The sequence below is a fragment of the Schistocerca piceifrons genome, chromosome 4 (assembly GCF_021461385.2).
Source record: "Schistocerca piceifrons isolate TAMUIC-IGC-003096 chromosome 4, iqSchPice1.1, whole genome shotgun sequence".
Lineage (NCBI taxonomy): Eukaryota > Metazoa > Arthropoda > Insecta > Orthoptera > Acrididae > Schistocerca > Schistocerca piceifrons.
The window spans coordinates 327,679,087-327,700,710 of NC_060141.1; the positions used below are offsets into that span (position 1 = coordinate 327,679,087).

General features: G+C 42.7%; 2 protein-coding genes across 2 annotated transcripts in view; one reads left to right on the forward strand and one right to left on the reverse strand.

Annotated features, from left to right (window-relative positions):
- Positions 1 to 7,479, reverse strand: part of LOC124796335 (ER degradation-enhancing alpha-mannosidase-like protein 3) — a 228,558-nt gene extending 221,079 nt beyond the window's left edge. The window contains exon 1 of the mRNA XM_047260471.1: positions 6,930 to 7,479. Within this exon, the coding sequence (XP_047116427.1) occupies positions 6,930 to 7,069 (140 nt within the window). The 5' untranslated portion in view covers positions 7,070 to 7,479. The remainder of the gene's footprint in view (positions 1 to 6,929) is intronic.
- A 350-nt stretch (positions 7,480 to 7,829) lies between these two features.
- The window catches only part of LOC124796336 (protein ABHD13), a 56,893-nt gene continuing 43,098 nt past the window's right edge, over positions 7,830 to 21,624 (forward strand). The window contains exons 1-3 of the mRNA XM_047260472.1: positions 7,830 to 8,160; positions 8,228 to 8,459; positions 8,546 to 8,739. Coding sequence (XP_047116428.1) covers positions 7,923 to 8,160; positions 8,228 to 8,459; positions 8,546 to 8,739 — 664 coding nt within the window. The 5' untranslated portion in view covers positions 7,830 to 7,922. The remainder of the gene's footprint in view (positions 8,161 to 8,227; positions 8,460 to 8,545; positions 8,740 to 21,624) is intronic.

Sequence of the window (21,624 nt, forward strand, 5' to 3'; positions counted from 1 at the left end):
AGAGAAGGAAATTGTGAGATCGATGGCAGAAAATGTGCCATGAGCGGCATTGAAATGTGTAGGAGAACCATCATTGAGGAAACACAAATCAAAGTTTGTAATAAGTTGGTCAATTAGAAGATCCCTACACGTTGGAGTGGCATTACCCCACAGGAGTTGCATTGAAGTCCTGAGGAGGAGATATGGGGGTAGGAGTTGCTGTATCAATGGGCAGCAGCAGACTGAGTGCGGCTGTGCAGCCATCAAGGGGTATCTGTCAAGAGGACCCTCTCACCCCTCTCCTCTTCAACATGGCCACAGACATGAAGCTATTAATCATTTGCCTTCCCACATAGGAGCCCACACTTTAGGTCGCAGAGTCAACACTGCGGCCTTTGCTGATGATGTTCTGTTGTTCACATCAATGAAGAGGGCTCTGCAGTCCCTTATTAATGCAGCCACTGCAGCCATTGCTCATTTGTGGGTGCACATCATTGTGTGGAAGTGTTTCACCCTTGTCTTAGTGGCCTTGAGCCATGAGACAAAGGTGAAGGTGGACAAAACTGTCACATTCACGGCCTGCAATGCCATCAGGCCAGCACTACACATGGGGAGACCTTCCACTACCTGAGGCTGCAGTGGTCCTCTTCCAGTCAGTGCCTGTTCAATCCTCACTGCCATCTGCAGGAGCAGCTGTACATCATCACCTGGGCTCCCCTGAAGCCGCAACAGTGCCTCTACACCCTCGTGCACGCGGTGATGCTGGACCTGTACCATGGGCTGGCCGTCAGTTGCACTCAGATTGGTGTCCTGAACAGTGCGGACACAGTGGTGTGAGTAACCATCAGGAGATGGTTCTGCCTCCCAGCGGACATCCTCCTTGGGCTACTTCCACACTCCTTTGGCCCACAGGGGACTTGGCATTCCATCTGCCTGCTGGATGGGTCCCACCCTTAGGCAAGCCTGACTCCTGGCGCAGCAGGAGACGCGAGCCAGCTGTGGACAATGTGTGCCTGGGCGAGGTGCAGCGCAAGTTCGTGACACTCGAGTGGCACTTGACGTGGGAAGGCCTACTCCTGAAGATGTTGGAGCAGATTGGGGAGATGTGGGCGGCTTGCCTATACATAAACTTCAATGGAGCAGCCCTCTTGAAGTCTGCTACCATCCAGGGGCAGCACCAGTGGGTCACTGACACAAGTCGACTCCTGTCTGGGTTCAACCAGATCAACGCCATCTGCGCCCACATAAACACCTTGCCCTCCAAGGCACAGTGCAGTCACAGATCGGTAGCCAACACCTGATGCCATGAGGGCCGCAGAGCCATTGAGACTGCCAACCATGTCATCCAGGCTTGCGGACAAGTGCTTCCGTGAAGTATCTCATGCGTTGACTCGTGCAAAGGGGCTTCGATGGCTCAGTGGAGGCCATCTTTATACACCAGGTCTCTGCAAGCCTGATATCGTTGCAGTCAAAGATGGCCAAACCTGCATAGTTGAAGCCCAAATAGTTGGTAGTCACCTTCGGCTTGACTGGTGCCACAAGAGGAAGGCGACAAAGTCCAACATGTCGTCCATCAGGCGTCCAGTCCTTAATCTGTCTCCCAGTGTCGTAGATATCTACTTCACATCAGCCACAACGAATTGGAGGGGGACATGGTCCCCACAGTCCATAAGTTACCTCTTGAATCTGGGATTCAAGGTGCAGGGACTCAACATCATCTCCCCCTGAGTATTTTCTTTGTATTGTGGATCATTCAAGATTTTCGAGAGAATGACGGTACAGCACCCGATGCCCTGAGTCAGCTTCGGGTATAGTGCTGGTCTTTCTTCTTCCACTCCTGGGGCTCTATTGCAGGAGCAATCCCATTTATATTCCATTTCTATGTCTTTGTATTTTAATTTATGTTTTCTTTTCTATAATAAGTGAGGTGTGCACCCATTGTAAGCTCCCACTGTGGTGGGGGTACTGGAGCAGTATTAAACACCTGTTTTACTAATTTACATCTCATGTATTATTCTTTGTCGGAATAAAGACGGCTGAAATAGGCAATTCAACATAAAGAAGTGGTCTCCATGGAGGGAAGTAGACATTGCAAATGCTGAGTGCTGGGATCATTTACAATCATACCACTATTCCTTCCCAACTGGTACAAAGAGGGATCCACCCATTAATGATATCGGTGCAAACCAAAGTGCAGACCCCTCCAGATTCTATTCGGAGGCTAGCACAGTTCTGACAGAATGTCCAATAATGACAAAATGTTGGAGCGCGGTCATCACAGAAGCGCATTTCTTGAGGAGCAAGGCAGAATGCAATATAAGAGGAAACAAGTTGTATTTTGAAGGTTACATATAAAGAAGCCGAGAAGAGGTAACGTCACCGGGTCAGTGGTCGTCACTAACAAGGATGGGGTAACATCCATAAAAACTGGGTCAGATTCAGAGTGAGGAGGAGGTGGGCAAAGCTCCCCCCCCTCCCCCGCCCCCTCCAGGATGCCAGGGAAGCCCCGTACTTGGATTTCCATTGTTTCTTCTTCTCCCTTGGAGGGAGGGAGACGGTGTTATCGGTAAGGGAATAGGTGGCAACGATGTCTGGATAAAACAGAGAGTGAGCAGCTTTGAGGAAGGCAATTTCAAGACAGAGGATTTCTTCTCGGGCAGAGGACGAGGAGGAGTGGTTCCTTGAGGGGAAGGAACAGGGCCTGCTGCTGGGGGGAGGGAGGCAGGATGGTGGTAAGGAGGAGGGAGGAGGAGGGGAAGGCATAACTGAGGAAAAGGTAGATGAGAGATTCACAGTGTGAAGGCAGTCAAACTTCTTCCGGGCCTCAAAGTAGCTGAGATGGTCAAGGATTTTTATTTACTCAATTCTTTTTTCCTTTGTATACACTGGATACTCTGGTGAGCAGGAAGACTGTAAGCCAGAGCTATGCAGGAAGAATGTAGGCCAGAGCTATTTACATAGTTTGGCGGTGAGGTACAACGGCTCCCAAAATGAAGACGGCGGCCACAGTCACCACAAATGTGACTGGCATGGCATCGTAAGGACACATGGCCGAACTTGGGGCAACAGAAGCAATGTATGGGAGGTGGAATATATGGTTTGATGTCACATCTGTATATCATGAACTTGACTTTCTCGGGCAGCGTACAACCCTCAAAGCTCAGCATGACAGTGCCTGTGCCCTTAGGGCATATCTGGACACGTCAGACAAAATGAACACCACATCTTTCCAGATTAGCACTAAGTTCTTCATCAAACTGGAGGAGGAGGTCCCCATGAAAACACCCTGTGTCCTACTGAGAGATTTTGGAGGAGTGTCATTCACTAGGATGTCTCCTAAGTGGTTGCAGGCATGGAGGGAGGCTAACTGACTGGCAGAAGTTGTCTTTATAAGGAGGGAGCCAGATCTCATCTGGCTTAAGGACTCAGCTTCACTGAACTTGTTCTTAATGTGTTCCACAAAAATGGGACCTGGTGGCAGCAAAAGTCTCCCCGTCAGACCTGGTACAGACCAGGAACTGCGGAAAGGGCTTTGCCCCAAGCCGGTGGGCGTGGCCCTCCTCCCAGAGGGTACCCAAGGGAAGTAAGGCTGGGAAGGCACAAACAGGAATTGAGACAGAACTATTCCTAGCAAGAGACACAGCTGCAGAAAAGCAGCCAGAGAGTTTTGTTTCCAGTGCCAAACACCCACACTGGTACCAGCTACTCCGAAAACTGGTCTTTCTCATGGGTACCACCCAGCCACAGCAACGGCCTGGCATCACGGTTGTTGCCAGGAGCTCTGATGCCCTGAAAAAGACAGGCAACCATGCCTCTGCTTTCACAAGGCGTTCATCGCACAGGTGCCAGAAGTGTGATTCCTGTGGTGTCGGGGGCTCAGACAGATGGGTACATAACAACCCCACCACAACAATGGGCTACTGAGCTGGTGACCTAGCAAGGAGGCAAAAGGGTTATGGTGGGGAGGGGGAGGTGGTGGGGGTGAGGGTGAGGGAGGAGGAGGAGAGCCGGAAAAAAAGAAAGGCTGCAATAGCTCAGGGACCTGTGTGTGCCACACACATAACAACAAAATGACTGTGGGCCCCCTGGGGAGTCAGTACCTGCTTCCTCTGGAAATGGAATTATTACATTATTCTTGTAGTCCGAGGGTATTTCCCCTGTCTCATACTTTGCACAACCAGTGGAATAATTTTCTCATGGCTGACTCTCCCAAGGATATCAGCCATTCTGAGGGAATGCCATCTAGTCAAGGATTCTTTTTTTGGCTTAGGTCTTTCAAGTTCTGTCAAATTCGTCTCATAGTGTCATATCGCCCATCACATCTTCATCTACTTCCTCTTTCCTTTCTAAAACATTGCCCTCAAATTCACTTTTATTGTACAGCCCCCCATACATTGATTAGTCAGAACATTATGACCGCCTGTCTAATAGGTGATATGTCCACCATTGCCATGGATAACATCAGCGGCGCATTGTGGCATGGAAGCAATGAAGCCTTGGTAGCTCGCTGGAGGGAGCTGGCACCACATCTGCACACACAAATCACCTAAGTCCCGTTAATTCAGAGGAGGGAGACGATGAACTCTGCAGCCACATTCAATCACATTCTAGATGTGGTTGACTGGGGGAGACAGCGCATTAATTGGAACTTGCCACTGTGTTCCTCAAACCACTCCATCACACTCCTGGCCTTGTGACAAGGCACGTTATCTCATTGAAAAATACCACTGCCATTGGGAACAAGGTCATTGTGTAAGAGTGTTTGTAGTCTGCAATTAGTGTATGACATTCCTTGGCAGTCATGGTGCCTCGCATGAGCTCCACTGGACCCATGGGTGCTCATGTGAATAACCCTGAGAGCATAACGGAGCCACCGCCAGCTTGTCTCTGTTGTGCAGTACAGGTGTCAAGGAGATGTTCCCTTGGAAGGTAGTGGATTAGCACTCTCCCACTGGCATGAAGAAGGTATCAGGATTCACCAGACCATGCAACACACTGCCACTGAGCCAACGTTCAGTGCCAAGGGTCATGTGCCCATTTAAGTCGTAGTTACAATATTCCAATGCCTGTGTCATTTCTAATTACGAGCAATAACACATGCACTGCAATATTGTATTTATCCACCAACTCCGGGCAAGTAAAGTGTCTCCCCCGTATACATAATGAACATACAAGTTCAGGTTGTAGGCACATGGCTGATGATAGGCCTACATGGAAGTTTGGGTCTGGATGCGTGTTGTGCTTGGATAGTCAAACGCTAACGCGACAGGTCGCCATAATATGGATTGAGTCCTGGTCTGGCACAAATTTTTATTGTCATTAAATTATGCAGCTGATGGTTTTCCATATTTGCAAGTTGTGCGAGTACATTTAACACCAATGTTGTGGCATTAACATTGGCAAATGCATGGGTCATCGGTTGTGGAGGCCCATTATAAGGAGAGTTCAGTGCAGTGCAGTGCTGTGCAGTGATCAGACATACTTTGCTGCCTGTCCTGTTTTACCAGTCTGTCCAGCCTATGACAGACAACATCTGTAATGATGGGTGGCCGACCAAGCCCATGACATCTGGATGTGTTTTCACCAAGCAGTGAAGACACTAACCACAGCACTCCTCAAACACATGACAAGTTGTGCAGTTCCCAAAATGCCAATGTCAAAACCTCTGGGCCATAAGAATCCACCCCCAGTCAAACTCAGATAGATTGCACGCCTTCCCTGTTCTACACAGCACCCTCACTGGTACCAAATGCACCATGCATATGTCTGGCTAGCAGTCATTCCACGCCACGTGACACTGCTATCACCTGGATGGGATGATATTGATGATTGGTCGGCAGTCAAAATGTTCTGGCTGATCAGCTTACGTATTCCTTCTGCCTTTAAGCTTTCCCTTTGCTTGGTACTGGTTTTCCATTAGATCCCTTGATATACATATCTGCTTCTCTTTTCTCCAAGGGCCTCTTTAATTTTCCTATAGGCAGTATCTATCTTTCCCGTAATTAGGCATACTTCTATTAACTTGCTTTTGTCCTGTAGTCATTCCTGGTTAGCCATTTTCCACTTTCTGTCATAACTTCTTGGTAATAATAAATCACCAAAGATGTGACAGTTTTCTCTCCAGTGTTTGTTGTATATATTAAAAGTAACTTCAGGTATTACTATGATTTAGAAGACAACATATCAGTAGACAGGATAATGCGATTTTTTTTAAAAAATTAGGCTACTAAAGGGTTCTTAGCAAACCAGATCATCACTCAGCTCATATAAAATACACAACATATAATTCAGGCATCAGCATGCATGGGATGTTAAGAGAAATCATCACTGCAATGCGTACCAATACAATACGTATCTACAATATGTATCTATTGCAGTGAGTTAAAATTGCAATTTTCGATTTTTCTGCTTTTAGTGCCAGGCAAGAATACAGTGCTTTTTATTTTCTTGATTTAAATTCTGTTATGTAAATTTTCCAAGCACAAATGGAACACTACAATCTCGAAATATGAGGATAAGATCAAAAGCAATAGCTGTGACTGTTTCATTGCGTTTGTCAATGCGGTGCAGTTTCTTTTATGTGCTCAGCAATAATCCAGGTGCTATATTCAAAATGTGTAGGTCTGTTGACAATCACAGACATAAAAGTCCAGAACGTATTTTTTTCTTTTTTTTTTTTCCCTCTCCTCTCAAATCTCAGGTCACTGATATTACTACAATTCTGTCACTACTGAGTTATTCAGGACTGATACTTGACTTGTTTGTATGACTTTTTCGTTGTGATAGAATCGAAAATGCGGTGTAGGTGTCGGTATGGACTACGGATTAAACTTCATCTTAATGTTAGATGGCCGCGTCGGTACGGGTTAGAATTGAAAACCGCAAACAATTGATTCGCTTAAACAAATCAGTTTAATTGTATTAAATCCAAAAAAAGACGAGTTACTTACTTAAGCTCTTGCTTTTCTTCGTTTGTCATGTGTTCCGAAGCATCACCGGTGTGAGCAAAAACTGATGAAAGTCCAAGGCAAAATATTAACAAAAACATCGTAGTTTCCTGAGCCCCTTCCAGTGAGTATACATTCAGCATCTCACTATGTGCTTATAAATTTACTTTCGCTAAATGTAATCCACTGTCAAGATGCACAAAAGAAAATTTGTACAAATGCCATAGTTAATGGGAACCTGAGTTGTATTATTCACTTTAATGTTGTTCGTATGATCATGACATATAATATGCCTTGATCATCCGAAGTTTAATTTGATTTTGGTCCGGTTATAAATATGAAACATAATGTCTCCTAAAATTAAACAGCACCATCTAATCCACAAGTATGCGTCTGTTTCCTGTTAATATTTCTACACACGACATTACGAATATTAAACGCTGAATTTTGCCAACATCACAATCACTACCTCAGCACATACATACAATACGTCTCATCTCTGATCAGCAGGTGTAGCTGTTTAGCCTATGTCTGTCGAGTATACATATACTTTGTACTAAAAATTGTACGCCTCTGTCGAGAGGTATACACTAAGTAAACACGAGCCAAAATTACTAAGAAAATATCTGGAGTGACATATAAATATATGATATAGAAGAGTAATCCATTAAAATTGCATTTGTGAAACTTGTGTCGAAAGCAATGTATATATTGTACGTTTCCTTCTTGAGAACGCCCTTTTAAATTCCTGATTCGAAGTGTTTTGTAAACATGTCAGTAAATGAAAGAGTTTACAAATGAAAGTGTCCAAGATGCAAGGGAACTCTCTATATAGTACGCAGCAAAACAAAATATGCAACGTTGCTAGCACTGACAAACATTGGGCAGCGGTATCTGTCAGCTGATATTTACAGAACAAAAGAATATTGCACAGAGAGCGTGTATCGATGGATGTTGTGTTGGTGATATGTGTGTTGTGGTGATGAATTGGAGAAAATGTCCAAATCAGGACCTCTCCATGTGGAGGAAATTGGGGAAAAAATAACAAAACCTCCCGAACCTTCAAACATGGGTGTAAATATAAGTAGCCACGGTGCAAGAATATTCCGAATTTTGCTGTCAGTGGCAATGCGCTGTTGGGCATTGGCAGGTGCAGCAATATTAGCATGTCTGTTGCTGTATTGGGCCTACGGAGGTTTGCTTGCGTTCATGCTGCTATGTTTTGCGACAACAGGTTAGTCTCGTTGTAGTCAGAATCGAGAATTTATTACAGCAGCTTTGCAGACGTTATATTGTTTCAGGTATATTGTATCACACGGAAGATAATTTATTATTTCATCCGGAACTACCAGCGCATTCTCGTGTTTTTGTACCAGTTCCTTCTATGTTTGGTTTACCGTATGAAAATTTATTTATACGGAGTGGGGACGGTACACTTCTGCATATGTATTTCGTGCGCCAGCCAGGTGAAGTAGCATTAAAGGCTCCAACTATACTTTTTCTTCACGGAAACGCTGGAAACATGGGTCATAGGTAATGTGACTCATATGTACAACTGTAATATTTTTTATTATTTTTGTCAGAGTTTTTTCTCAAAGTGATCGTGTCCTGTTTTTCAGGTTGCAAAACATTGTAGGTTTGTATCAGAACTTGCAGTGCAACATATTGATGTTGGAATACAGAGGGTATGGGCTTTCCCATGGGTCCCCTAGTGAAGAAGGCTTATATACAGATGCTAGAGCAGCCCTTAACTTCCTGTCATCACGCTGTGACATTAACCACAAAGAGATCATTGTATTTGGACGATCGTTGGGTAAATATTACTAGAAGCGTTATTTGTAACTGAGTTGTATTATGGTTGTAGGGTATGTTTACTGTATCTGAATGTTATATGAATTTTATATTCCTAGTTGATATTTTGAGTGTGGTTTAGTGTTGCAAAGGGCTGTTGTAAAGCAGGGTGACATTTATCCTATACTGAAAGTTGTAGTATACTCACATAGCTTGGAATTATTGTAAGGAGATTTGTTATTTTTCCAACCATATATTGTTTGCACCATAAATGGATTTCGTTGATGTGGATATAATATCAGTTTTAAGTAGCTCATTACATGGTCTTACTTATTATACTTTACCCAAAGGGTAACTTTGTGATGCAGGAGAAATCACCAGCAGTAATTGGTGAGTTAATTTCTTGCTTGTCACAAGTATTGCAATTATGGTATGATGACTTGCCATTACGTGACATTACAAGTTAGTTTACAGAAATAATACACTTTGTCAAGTGAAAAATATGGCAGCATGCTGACACATTACATGATGGTCCTTTGTGTAAATTTTTAGCTACCTTTTTAATTTCTTATTACACTAGTAAATTAATATAAAGATCATCACAATCACCAGGATAGGCCTGAATAAATAACATTTTGATTACCAATTTGGGGTCTAGTGTAGCAGGGGATACAACCCGTCGGCTTTGGACAATGACGTCACAAGTCGCCAGAGAGCAGTTTATCATTTTCGCTTTTGCTGTTATGTTTCAGTTTCGTTTTTTTACTGATTGCTTAATAAAGTGGATCTGTTTATTCTATCTCGTGAGATTTTTTTTTTAAAAGTCAAAAAACACTTATCAGCCACTGAAGGGAGCTACAACACTAAGAAGAATCGCTTCTCGATTGGCCACTTGTGACGTCATTGTCCAAAGCCGACAGGTTGTATCCCCTGCTACACTAGTCCCCCAATTTGCCACATATTTGGTCATCAAATTCCTGTACAACAACAGAAAAACATAAACAATACTTGGCTTATTTTGTTGTGAAAGGAAAGGATATGTGCTACATCTCTAACAGAAAAAAAGACACATGAAAAATCAAATAAATGTATTTAACATAACTGATATTATAACAATTATATAAAATGTAACTGGAATGGTTCTTTCATAATGATATTCAGTGATGGCAAGTAAGAAACACAAAATACGTGAGTGTAATTGCACAGGTGTTGAAAAAATTAATGAGCTATATAGCTCAGCTTGAGTGATACCAATAAAGAAATTGTTAGCAGAGTAATTTGCTGGCAGTTTCTTACTGAACCTGTAAGATTTATTGTACACATTAAGCGGAGTTACACAAGCAGGTTTGTATTATACGGTCCACAGATAAAATAAGAACAGCGTTCATAGTATGGCGAAAAATATATACACAGTGAAGGCATATACTCCAAATTCTAACACCCTGCTACTATCCTGTCCTAACACCTAGCAGCAGATGATGATGGGGCTTTTTCACCGGTTTTGTCATTGTGTCTGTCAGCATTTGGTCTGAAGATAGGTGCTCTACAGTGAATTGGGCTGAGTCAATTTTTTGTCTCATAAAGTTATGTCTTGTGTCTGTCTGTTTGATTCAACTCTTGTAGACACCAGTCTTGGATAATTCAATTGCTGCTTTGTTGTCACATAATAGTTTGATAGGCTCCTTCTAGGGATTTTAAGATATTTCATTAGGCCTATAATGACAAGTCAAACCTTCGAAGCCACAGACTCCCCTGACATGTTGATGTCAGGGCCATATATTCTGCATCAGTTGTGGATAGGCTACAGTTGGTTGCTGCTTACGCTGCGAGGATATTACTGCACCTTGAGATTTAAACGGATATCCAGTGGTTGTCTTCTGAATCTCCAGGCCAGTCTGCATCACAGTAACGTATTATGCTCCTATCCTCTGCTTTAGAAAACAATAGCTTCATATCCTTGGTTCCTTTTAGCTATCTAAAGATTCTTTTCACTGCTTGCCTGCGTGGCATGCCCAGATTGTTACAAAAATGACTGACAATTCCTATCGAATAAACTAAGTGTGGCCTTGTTCCTAACTGAGCATATGTTTTAAACTTACTATTACATCACACTAGGGTATGTGTATAGTGTCTTGTTCCTGTTCTGTTTTGGGACTCATGTCACGAGTGAGCATTAGGTTACTGTCCAGTGGTATAGATAATGGTCTACACTCTTTCATATTAAATCTGTTGCTCCATATAATGTGTCTGGTCTGTCCATAGATAACGTGTGGTTGCTAGTAATATGGATACCAAGCAATTTGTAGCTTCACCAAGAGCTTTCTGCTTAAAGTTTTCTCTTAAACTGTTATTGAATACTTTTTTCTGTTGTGGATTGTTACAGAAAATTAGCATATCATCCACATTTCTGAATGGCAACTCTTTCTACTCATTAGATGAATTTTTGGATATAGTTAGTGGATAATTTATTAACCTGACACTTTCCACATCACTACGAATTGTTGTATTCATGATCTATTGAACAAGTACTAATCTAATTTAACATAAACAGCAGCTATTAAAATATCTGAACCCTGATTTTTGTAATAGACTCAAGAATCAGCTGTTGATCTCTTGAAGTTTAGATTCAACAGTGTAGCATCTAATTTAAAGTTCCAGAAGTGGCCACCTTGCTATAATCCATATACTGCCTTTTTAATCTTTTGTCTTTCACTGTCTATGTAACAGGGCCTATTTCTGGATTTTTCACATAAATCTCTTCATGTAAGTCACCTTGTAAGAAAGCCATGACAACAACTACCGTATTTACTCGAATCTAAGCAGCACCTGAAAAATGAGACTCGAAACCAAGGGAAAAAATTTTCCCTAATCTAAGCCGCACCTGAAATTTGAGACTCGAAATTCAGGAGGAGAGAAAAGTTTTAGGCCGCACCTCCAAATCGAAACAAAGTTGGTTCATTTTAATATGAGACACAATTTAGGTCGAATGGATGACGATACAGCTACAGTAGTTTGGTTCGAGTCGTAAGCTTAGCAGTTAAGCTTTACCACGTAGTCATTGCTATGCGTCAGGTACTCCGTCGGTATTTATACGGGTACCCTTCCTTTTTCACGTGCTTCGTCTGGTTTGAATCGATTGCTTATTTGTTTTTTGATCTGATAAGTGCCGTTCTCTTTATTATAGGTGTTTACGTCACTCTAATGAAAATGCATTACTGTACTGTGTCATGCATTGTTTGTCGCATTCTGATAATGAGCGTTTACGGCCTGTCGCCGCTCCCGCTTATGTGCGCGCTACCGCCGCTTACAATAAAAAAAAAAAAGAGAGAGAGGAATTGTCTCAGTAGCAAAACAATGACAAGAGTCTGCTATTTGTTGTTACTTACACTGCTGCTTTCTTTGATTATGATCAACAAGAACCAAATAATAGACTGCGTATGATAGAAGATGTTCTGAACGAGAGTGTAGCGAAAATTTTTCTCCATTTGAAAATCTTTGCAGACGCCTCTTTAGTACATTACATTCTGCACAGAAATTAGTCATCTTAGATTTAAAAATCTAGTCAATTGCCGTGCTTCATTTCTGACTGTATCACTATTAGGCATAAGAATAATACGAATATAAACATGACATGATACGTATATTGTTCCGCGTTTGCTGTTGTCTGTCTAGTTTCGTAGTTTATTAGGCAGACAAGATTTAAATGAGATAGCAGCAACCACGAAAGAATACATGGCAAAATGTTTATATTCGTATTATTCTTGTGGTGAAGAGAATACTGCATGTGAATCACAATTCATAAAAGTTCCTGTCAGCAACCATCTCTTCTCACAGGTAGGAAAAAATTCAGAATGTAGAGTTGGCCATGTTGACAAAAACCCCAAACAGTCTTGCCAGTCGGATTTTCATAGTACATTGAAATGCTGCTATATTCGAAGATGAACAATACGGAATTTGTATTTACTTCGCTGGATAATGTACGAAAATGCAGTGGTCGAAACTCGGGGCGGAGGAAAAAGTTCGTCTTCCATTTTTTTTTTTATTTATTTGCTACGCAGAGGTTTTGGCGCCAGTATTTATCTTTGTGCCTGCAAAGCAATCCTGTGTAGCGCTACATATATTCGATGGCAGAAGTTAGTTGTGGCGGCACCTACGAACATTTTTCAGAACTTCCGCTTACTTTGCACTTGATTCTAAGCCGCAGGCGGTTTTTTTGGATTACAAAAACCGGAAAAAAGTGCGTCTTAGATTCGAGTAAATACGTTAGATGATCAATATCAAGATCATGTTTAGTAGCCATAGGAAATAAATATCTTAATCTTTTATTACTAGCCGCACTTATAACATACAATGTGGCCTTTCAAATCTTTCTTTGTTTTAGACACCTATTTTCCACTCATTGGTTTCTTATCTGAACGTGAAACAGCAGACTTCTGTGTGTGGTTCTCTTTGTGTGAATGCAACTCTTCATGTATTGCTTTCACCCAGTTTTCAGTGTAGTCTGACATCATTGCTTCGTCCAGTGACAAAGGACGGTATTGGATTACTGTTTAGACTCATAAGTTACCAAGTCATGTAGCTTCTTTGGCTTCGGAATTCTGGACGACATTCGTATTGTCTCAAGTTGCTGCAGTTGTTTATTATCGATATTTGTGTTATCTGGGCTTTGTTCCTCATTGCAGCGGGTGTTCTTCGAATTACTGCTTGATGTTATGTCTCAGGTTCGGGTTCAAATTCTTCGCCTTCAGTCATTATTTCATTTTGCTTCTTTTCTGTCAGTAGAAGAAGCAATCAATTTGGTTCCTTGGACTCAGTTTCTTCTTTATACTGTTTAGAAGTACCTCCGTCATAAATAATATCACTTGTTTTTATGATTCTCTAGCAGTTAGGGTCAAAAAGCCTGTATGCTTTTGATTCTTCACAGTATCCTAACAAAATGTATCCAATAGGTTTTTTTTACCCATTGTCTTTGGTATGCTTTTGGAATGTGAACATAGGTCTTGCTTCCAAACATTCTGAGATGTCGAAGATCCTGCTTCTTGTTTGTCCAGGTTTCTTCCAGAGTTTTGCTTTTTGCTTTTTAGTGCCTTAGTTGGAGATCTGTTGATTAAATAGTCTGCAGTGAAGACTGCTTCTGCCCAGAATTTATTTGGCAAATTTGCTTCAAAGAGCAGGCATCTTGCTTTTTCTACTATTGTATGTTTATAATGCTCAGATACTCCACTTTTTTCCGGTGTATATAGCATTGTAGTCTGTTGTCAGTCCTACTAGCCTGCAAAAGTTTACCGGCTTATCATTCATGTATTCTATGCCATTATCTGTGCGTAGAGTGCAGAGCCTTTTTCCATTTGCCTTTCAACTAGATTTTTAAACTCTCAAATGAGCTGTGGTGCTTGACTTTTATTTCTGATAGTATATACAAACACTTTCCTGTAATTGTCATCATTTGAAGTAAGGAAGTAGTTGGCTCTGCCAATTGACACAGTTTGCATTGGCCCACACAAATATGAGCGAACTAGCTTGATAATTGCATGACTCTTGAGCCAAACCACAAAAAAGGAAAAGTTGTTTGTTTGCCCTCTAAGCAAATAGCACAAGGTGTATTAACTGCTTCCTCATACGAAATTCCACTTGCCAGACCTTTGGGAAGTGCATGCATAACTTCAGTATGCAATTGACCCAGTTTGCACTATTTGACTGTAATACTGATTGTGCTTCAAAAATTAAGATCATTTGGTTGGCCTAGTTGGTACATACCATTTGCTAATGGTGCACTAAGAATGACATTTTTGGATGTGTTGTAAGTACAACAGCCATGTTTGTTAAAAAAACTGAATGAACTTTTTCTACTATTTTACTAATAGCTAGTAGATTTGTGCTTAGCTGAGCTACTTTAATTTTGCATTTCTTGTTGTCCATGAGAAAATCTGCAGATGAAGAGCCTATTTGTTTTACAGATCAGTTATCGTTACTTGCTATTACAACTTGTGAGCCAATCACTGTTCAACAACTATTTCATCACATGTATGTTTAGATATGTGCTCAGGTGTGCCTGAGTCTGCATACCACTCTGTCCTTGCATCTTTACATGAACCCACAGTTGATAAGAATGTATGGTAGCTCAGTGTCTTGGCCAAAGTTTTGCATCATTTTTGCTCTTGTTGCAACAATTTTTTGCCAGATGCCTGTACTTGTTGCAGTTGTAGCACCTTGGAACTATTTGGAACTCTTTTTCTTGATTACTCAAAGAGTAACGCCACTGTGGATGGTTTATTACAGGCATCTTCATTTATTTCTTGCAGTAATTTATTTTTTATGTAGTCTCCTGTGATTGGCAACTTTGCATTTTCAAAACTCATAATCATAGTTTTATATTCGTCTGGTAATCCTGCAAGTAAAATACACCCGATCCATTCTTCTTTAACTTCACAACTCAAGCCATCTAGTTTTTGTGATGTGGAAGTTATCTTCAACTGATGAACAATTTTCTAGTCTGATGTCAGCAGTTTCTTTAGTAAACCTATTCGTCGGAAGAAGCCAGACTCTCCGTAGACTTGCTATAGCTTGTCCCTCACTTCCATAGCAGTAGACATAGCTTGCAAATGAACATATAGCTAAGGATGAACAGAGAGTATAATTTTGGCTCTTGCTGTGCAAACTTTTCTTACATCCATTATTGTGCCAGTGATGTAATCCCACAATTCTCTTCCCATCAGTTTCTCAATCAGATGCAGTTAATTTGTATTTACAGAGCTCATTGTATTAGCTTTTGCGAGTTACATGAACCACTATATTACACAGTCCACAGAATAAAGAACAACAGTATCCAGAGTAATGCAAAAGATATGTATACAGTCAATGGACAGATTCTAAATTCTCAGAGAAATTTTAAAAGAAATCGCACTACATGTATAACAAAAGTTCATGAAAACTAACAAAATGCGGTATCAACACCATGAGTTGATCTCCATAGCTCAAGTTGTAAGACCAGTACCAATACAAAAATTCCAAAAGAATCACAGTACAAAATACCAAATACAAGGTCAATTTTCATAACGAATACTAATAAAAGACATTGACACCACCAGTTGACCTGTCCATGGTACCAAAAAAACATAACTCACTCCAAGATACCCAACACTTATTGACAATAGAAGCAAAAAATGCATAAAAATTTAAACACCAATTACAATATACAAGAAACACACAGTTATTCAAAAATAAATGCACATATCATACATACTGCAAGAGAAAAATAAAACCCTACGTACCAAACATTGCTGACACACAGCTAGTGAGAGCAAGAACAGTATGTCAACACAATCTCCTGAACAGCAGGCCTAGACTTCTCAGCCCAGGGACTTCTCTGGGTAGAATGCCATTGTTGTCCCACTGACAATGCTATATTTAATGATAGCTAGTCCAAGGTGCAGCAGCTTTAATCAGTTTATGCCTTCTCCATAAATGTAACTCTTCACATAATCTGCAATTAAACTGATTAACAGTAGGAATTTAATCATGTTCAACATGTTGTCCCTCATTGCGAGATGCATTGTGTGGAGCCATTTGGTTTGATTGATGTGGATTTATCTAATATTTACTACATGTTTGTTACTTGAAAATGAAAGCAAATTCAATAGAGTTGTGATATACTGGGTGTTACAAAACAATACTGACAAACTTTGAGGGGTTGTTGGGGTGTCTTGAGGAACAAATTGAGGATAGGAAGCCATATCTGGGAATTTCATCCAACAATGCTACAGTGTGTTGAAGTTATGGGTGCAGGCATCTGCTACGAGGCCACCCCTTTGGCAGAAAATGTAACCACCTATGCTAACAGACTACAAATGAAACATCTCGCATTTGATCTGACAGCTTTCTGGACAGTAGGTGGTGCTGAATGCATCCATGCCTGTCACAACAACACTGTAGAGACCGCTAACAGGAGTGGTGGCAGAGGGGAAAGCCAAATATACACACTAGAAACATAGGGCTCGTTCGTAGTTTCTCTCTCACTGTTTTTCCGCATCATGGAGAACTTCATGTGATCTGAAAAGCACAATATGCATTTTGTTTATGGTGGGGTGGAGGAAATGGGTATGCAGATTTATTTGTTTATGGGCAAATAAATCCAAATAGGTGTCACCCACGCCATTCCGTGTTTGTGGCTGTCCACCAGCATCTGCGTGAAAGAAGTGATTTTGAAGGATGTCTGAATGGTGGAGGTCGCCTTGTTATGGTAACACCAACCACCTTAAATGGCAATCGATGCTAACTTTAAACCTCTGCAAGGACTTTCTCAAAAGTTTTGACTGTGAGATAACCTAATGAGAACAGAACAATCAAACTAGGATTAATTTTCAAAATGCTCTAGCAGAGCACAACCAGCAGTAAACAGGTGGCCCAGGAACAGACATTCTCCTTAGGCATTCTTGTGACAAGCAATTTAATAAAGTGGAAGGCAGTGCTAAGAGTAACCTAAACTTCCTTGACACACACACACACTAAATTCTTTCTTTATATGTGTTCACACTACAACACAATAACCCAACCTTGCAGATAAATGTACTACTAACTTGGAAGTTAGACAAACAAATAGCAAATGAAATAGCAAACAGTAACATATGCCTCTCAACAACACGTACCTTAAATGAATTAGGTGCAGCAGTTTATAGAACCAGTCACCAAAACACATGAAAGTAATAGCAATAGTAAACAGGGAAGAACATAAAATGATACTGGTTTCAATTAGGGGGTCTGTTAATTACTCCAGAATGAGATTTTCACTCTGCAGCGGAGTGTGCACTGATATGAAATTTCCTGGGAGATTAGAACTGTGTGCCGGACCGAGACTCAAACTCGGGACCTCTGCCTGTCACGGGCAAGTGCTCTACCATATGAGCTACCCAAGCACGACTCACGTCCCCTCCTCACAACTATACTTCCACCAGTACCTCATCTCCTAATTTTCAAACTTCGCAGAAGCTCTCTTGGGAACCTCCCGAGTTCGAGTCTTGGTCCAGCACACTGTTCTAGTCTGCTAGGAAGTTTCTTAATTATCATACTGTATAACACCATTGATTAGTACAGGGTCTCAATGCCTGTGCATTGACCAACTTGCATTAGAATAACTAACACAATAAATACTTCTTTCTTAAGCCAAGTTTGAAGCAATTGAACAGAATGCAATTCTAACTATACTGGCTCTGAAAGAGTCTTTGCTTTGCTTCATTAATTAACTAACTAACCTAGTACATGATAGCCCTTAAACTTTCATGGTTTGAAGAACAATGCTCATTAACAAAACTACACAAGTATGCATGAGAAATGGTAAGTATTCTACCCCCAGGGGGTCCACAACTCTTTTGTGGATACGTGCATAGCGAGCACGGGACCCCGAGCTATTCCGCATCCTTCCCCATCCCCCATCTTTGCCCCCCCCCCCCCCCCACCTCCGCCTCTTTCCTTCCCTTTCTCCCCCTCTGGGAGTATTTTAGTGCCTACGTCCGGAGGCGGATGCTCGAAACTGTACAACAGTCTCTCTTCTTCGCTTTCTCTGCTGGCAAGTCTTTGTCCTTCCTTTGTCCTTCTCTTTTCCTTACCTCTTCTCTTTACCCTTTTCTCCACTGCGGCATTTGAGACCTCTCTTCTTTCCTTTCCCTTTCTTTGTTCCTCCCTTTCTCTTTTTTCCTCCCTGTGCGTGTCTGAAGGCTGACCCACGCATTCCCATGCGTAGCCGGTGACGGGGTAACGTGTAATTCCCCGCCCCGGGTAGACAGGTACGACACGTACGTACCCCCTGATAACGGTCAGGCCCAGGGAGGGGTGATTACCTGAGCTGATACCTTCCGAAAGTGCCGATTTGTCCCTCCGTCTGTTTCTCGGGAGGTGTGACCTGAGGTGTGAACAATCACCTAAGGTGGGAGTGCCCTCAGAGAGGGCCCCCACAAGGAAGGAGCACGCCATCGGAGATGCCAGTAATCATGGGGGATACTTCCACAATGGTTTCCTCATCATGTACTATGTCTGCTCACAAGCGTAAGTTCAATGAGTCTCAGCCACGGACAGTTCTTCCATCGTTGCCACAGTTCCTTGTTGTTTCTCGGTCTGACCCTTTCGTTATTCAGAAGGGTGTCGACGCAATTGCAGGTCCTGTAAAGTCTTGTTCCCGATTACGAAATGGCACCTTGTTGTTAGAAACAGTCACTGCCCTCCAGGCACAAAAATTGCTGCGTACTTCACTGCTACACACCTTCCCTGTCCAGGTGGAAGCGCACCGCACTTTAAATTCCTCATGTGGGGTTGTTTATACACGCTCCCTCGACGTATTGTCCGACGAGGAAATTCAACACTACCTGTCTGACCAGGGTGTAACAGCTGTTCATCGAGTCATGAAAAGGGTTGACATGAACATTGTTCCAATCCGTACTGTCTTCTTGACATTTGACAGAGTTCAACTCCCATCTAACATAAAAGCGGGCTATGAGATAATTTCCGTTTGCCCCTACATCCCAAACCCTATGCTTTGCTATTGGTGTCAGCGGTTCAATCATACCAGCCAGTCCTGTTCCAATGCGGCCAAATGTGTTAACGTGTGGCAAGGATGCCCATGATGGTGCTTGTCCACCTCCATCCCCTCGTTGCATCAACTGTATGGGTGACCAAGCTGCTTCCTCTAGAGATTGCACCAATTTTAAAGTTAAAAAGCTCATTCAGGAAATCAGAGTGAAGGAAAAGGTGTCAACCTTTGCTGCTTGAAAATTATTCGCCAGTCGAAAGCTCACTGTGCCTCAGACAGGTAAATACAGCACTGTCCTTGCCTCTCCTCGGCCAACAAAGGAGGCAGCCACACAGACTTGTGATCTCACCTTTAGTGCCATGGTCATCAGATTGGCCAGCACAAAGATCGCTTGTTCAACCTCCCCACTCTCGCCTGCTCACTCTATGGCTCACCCTTCATCGGGTTCTGCTAAATCTCGAGCCCCAAAGTCAGACACCCAGACTTCCAAAAAAGAGCCTACTCGTGAAGATTTTTTACGTGCCCCAACTTCACAACCATCGGTTCCTCCTTCATCTAAACATCCTGTTTCCAAGAAGGCTAATAAGAAACCCAGTTCCTCACCTTCTCCGCCACGGCGTGTTTCATCTACAGCACCACCTGGTGGTAACCGCCTTCAGCTGAATGCCGTTCCACGCTGTCGGTCGCAAGCTCTGAGCAGTCGTTGAGTTGAGGACAACCTTGGTCACATTCTTCCATTTTCTGTTCACCCTATGTCCATTATCCATTGGAATATCGGCGGCATTCGAGGCAATCGGGATGAATTGTTGATCCTCTTACGATCCTACTTGCCAGTCATCTTCTGTCTTCAGGAAACAAAGCTGCGTCCCCACAATCACTTTGTTTTCCCCCATTTTCAGTCAGTCCAATTTGATCTCCCCTCTGTTGAAGGCACTCCAGCACATGGAGGACTCATGATTCTTTTCCATGATACTCTCCATTATCACCCAATCCCTTTAAACACTTCCTTCCAAGCTGTCGCTGTCTGTCTTTCCATTTCTGGATACACCTCTCTTTGTACTGTATACATTCCATCGTCCACACCAATGGCACGAGCTGATCTCCTTGATCTTCTTGGTCAGCTTCTGCCCCCCTATTTGCTGGTTGGTGACTTCAGTGCCCACCACCCGCTTTGGGGATCTCGACATCCTTGTCCGCATGGCTCACTATTGATAGACGTCTTCCACCAAGTGGATCTTGTTTGCCTCAACACTGGGGACCCTACATTTTTTTCTGCCTCCATGATAAATTTCTCTCATTTGGACCTTTAGGTCGGTACTGTTCCGCTAGGTCAGTGCTTTGAATGGTTTGCTCTTGCTGATGCACATTCGATTGACCACTTTCCATGTGTCCTTAGATTGCAGCCACAACTGCCATATATCCGCCCGAGACAGTGGAAGTTTGCCCAAGCCAATTGGACACTTTTTTCGTCTCTAGCGACATTCGATGACTGTCACTTTCCTAGCATCGACGATGAGGTCACTCATATTACAGATGTTATTCTTACAGCTGCGGAACGTTCAATATCTCGCACCTCCGAATTGCCCCAGTGCCCTCCAGTTCCTTGGTGGAACGAGGCATGCCGTGACGCAATACATGAGCGGTGACGTGGTCTTCACGTTTTCAGACACCATCCTACTTTGGCCAACTGTATCCACTATAAGCAGTTCCGTGCGCGATGCCGTCGCGTCATCCGCGATAGCAAGAAGGCAAGCTGGGACTTCTTTACTAGCTCGTTTAACACCTTCACTCCCTCCTTGGAAGTTTGGAGTCGGATTCGACGGTTATCTGGCGCGCCTAGTTTCTCGCCGGTCTCTGGGCTCACTGTCGCGCATGATACATTAGTGGACCCCGTCACAATTTCTAACTCATTGGGTCAACACTTTGCTGAGATTTTGAGCTCTTCAAATTACCCGTCAGCGTTTCTCCCGAAGAAACGTGCAGCAGAAGTGCAACCTCTTGCTTTCTCCTCTCAAAATCACGAAAGCTATAATAGTGTTTTCTCCATGCGGGATCTCCAACATGCACCGAGTGAGGTGGCGCAGTGGTTAGCACACTGTACTCGCATTCGGGAGGACGACGGTTCAATCCCGTCTCCGGCCATCCTGATTTAGGTTTTCCGTGATTTTCCTAAATCGCTTCAGGCAAATGCCGGGATGGTTCCTTTGAAAAGGGCACGGCCGATTTCCTTCCCCTTCCTTCCCTCACCCGAGCTTGCGCTCCGTCTCTAATGACCTCGTTGTCGACGGGACGTTAAAACACTAATCTCCTCCTCCTCATCTCCAACCTGCACTCTCTTCTTCTCGCTCTTCCGCCCCAGGACCGGATGGTATCCACATCCAAATGTTG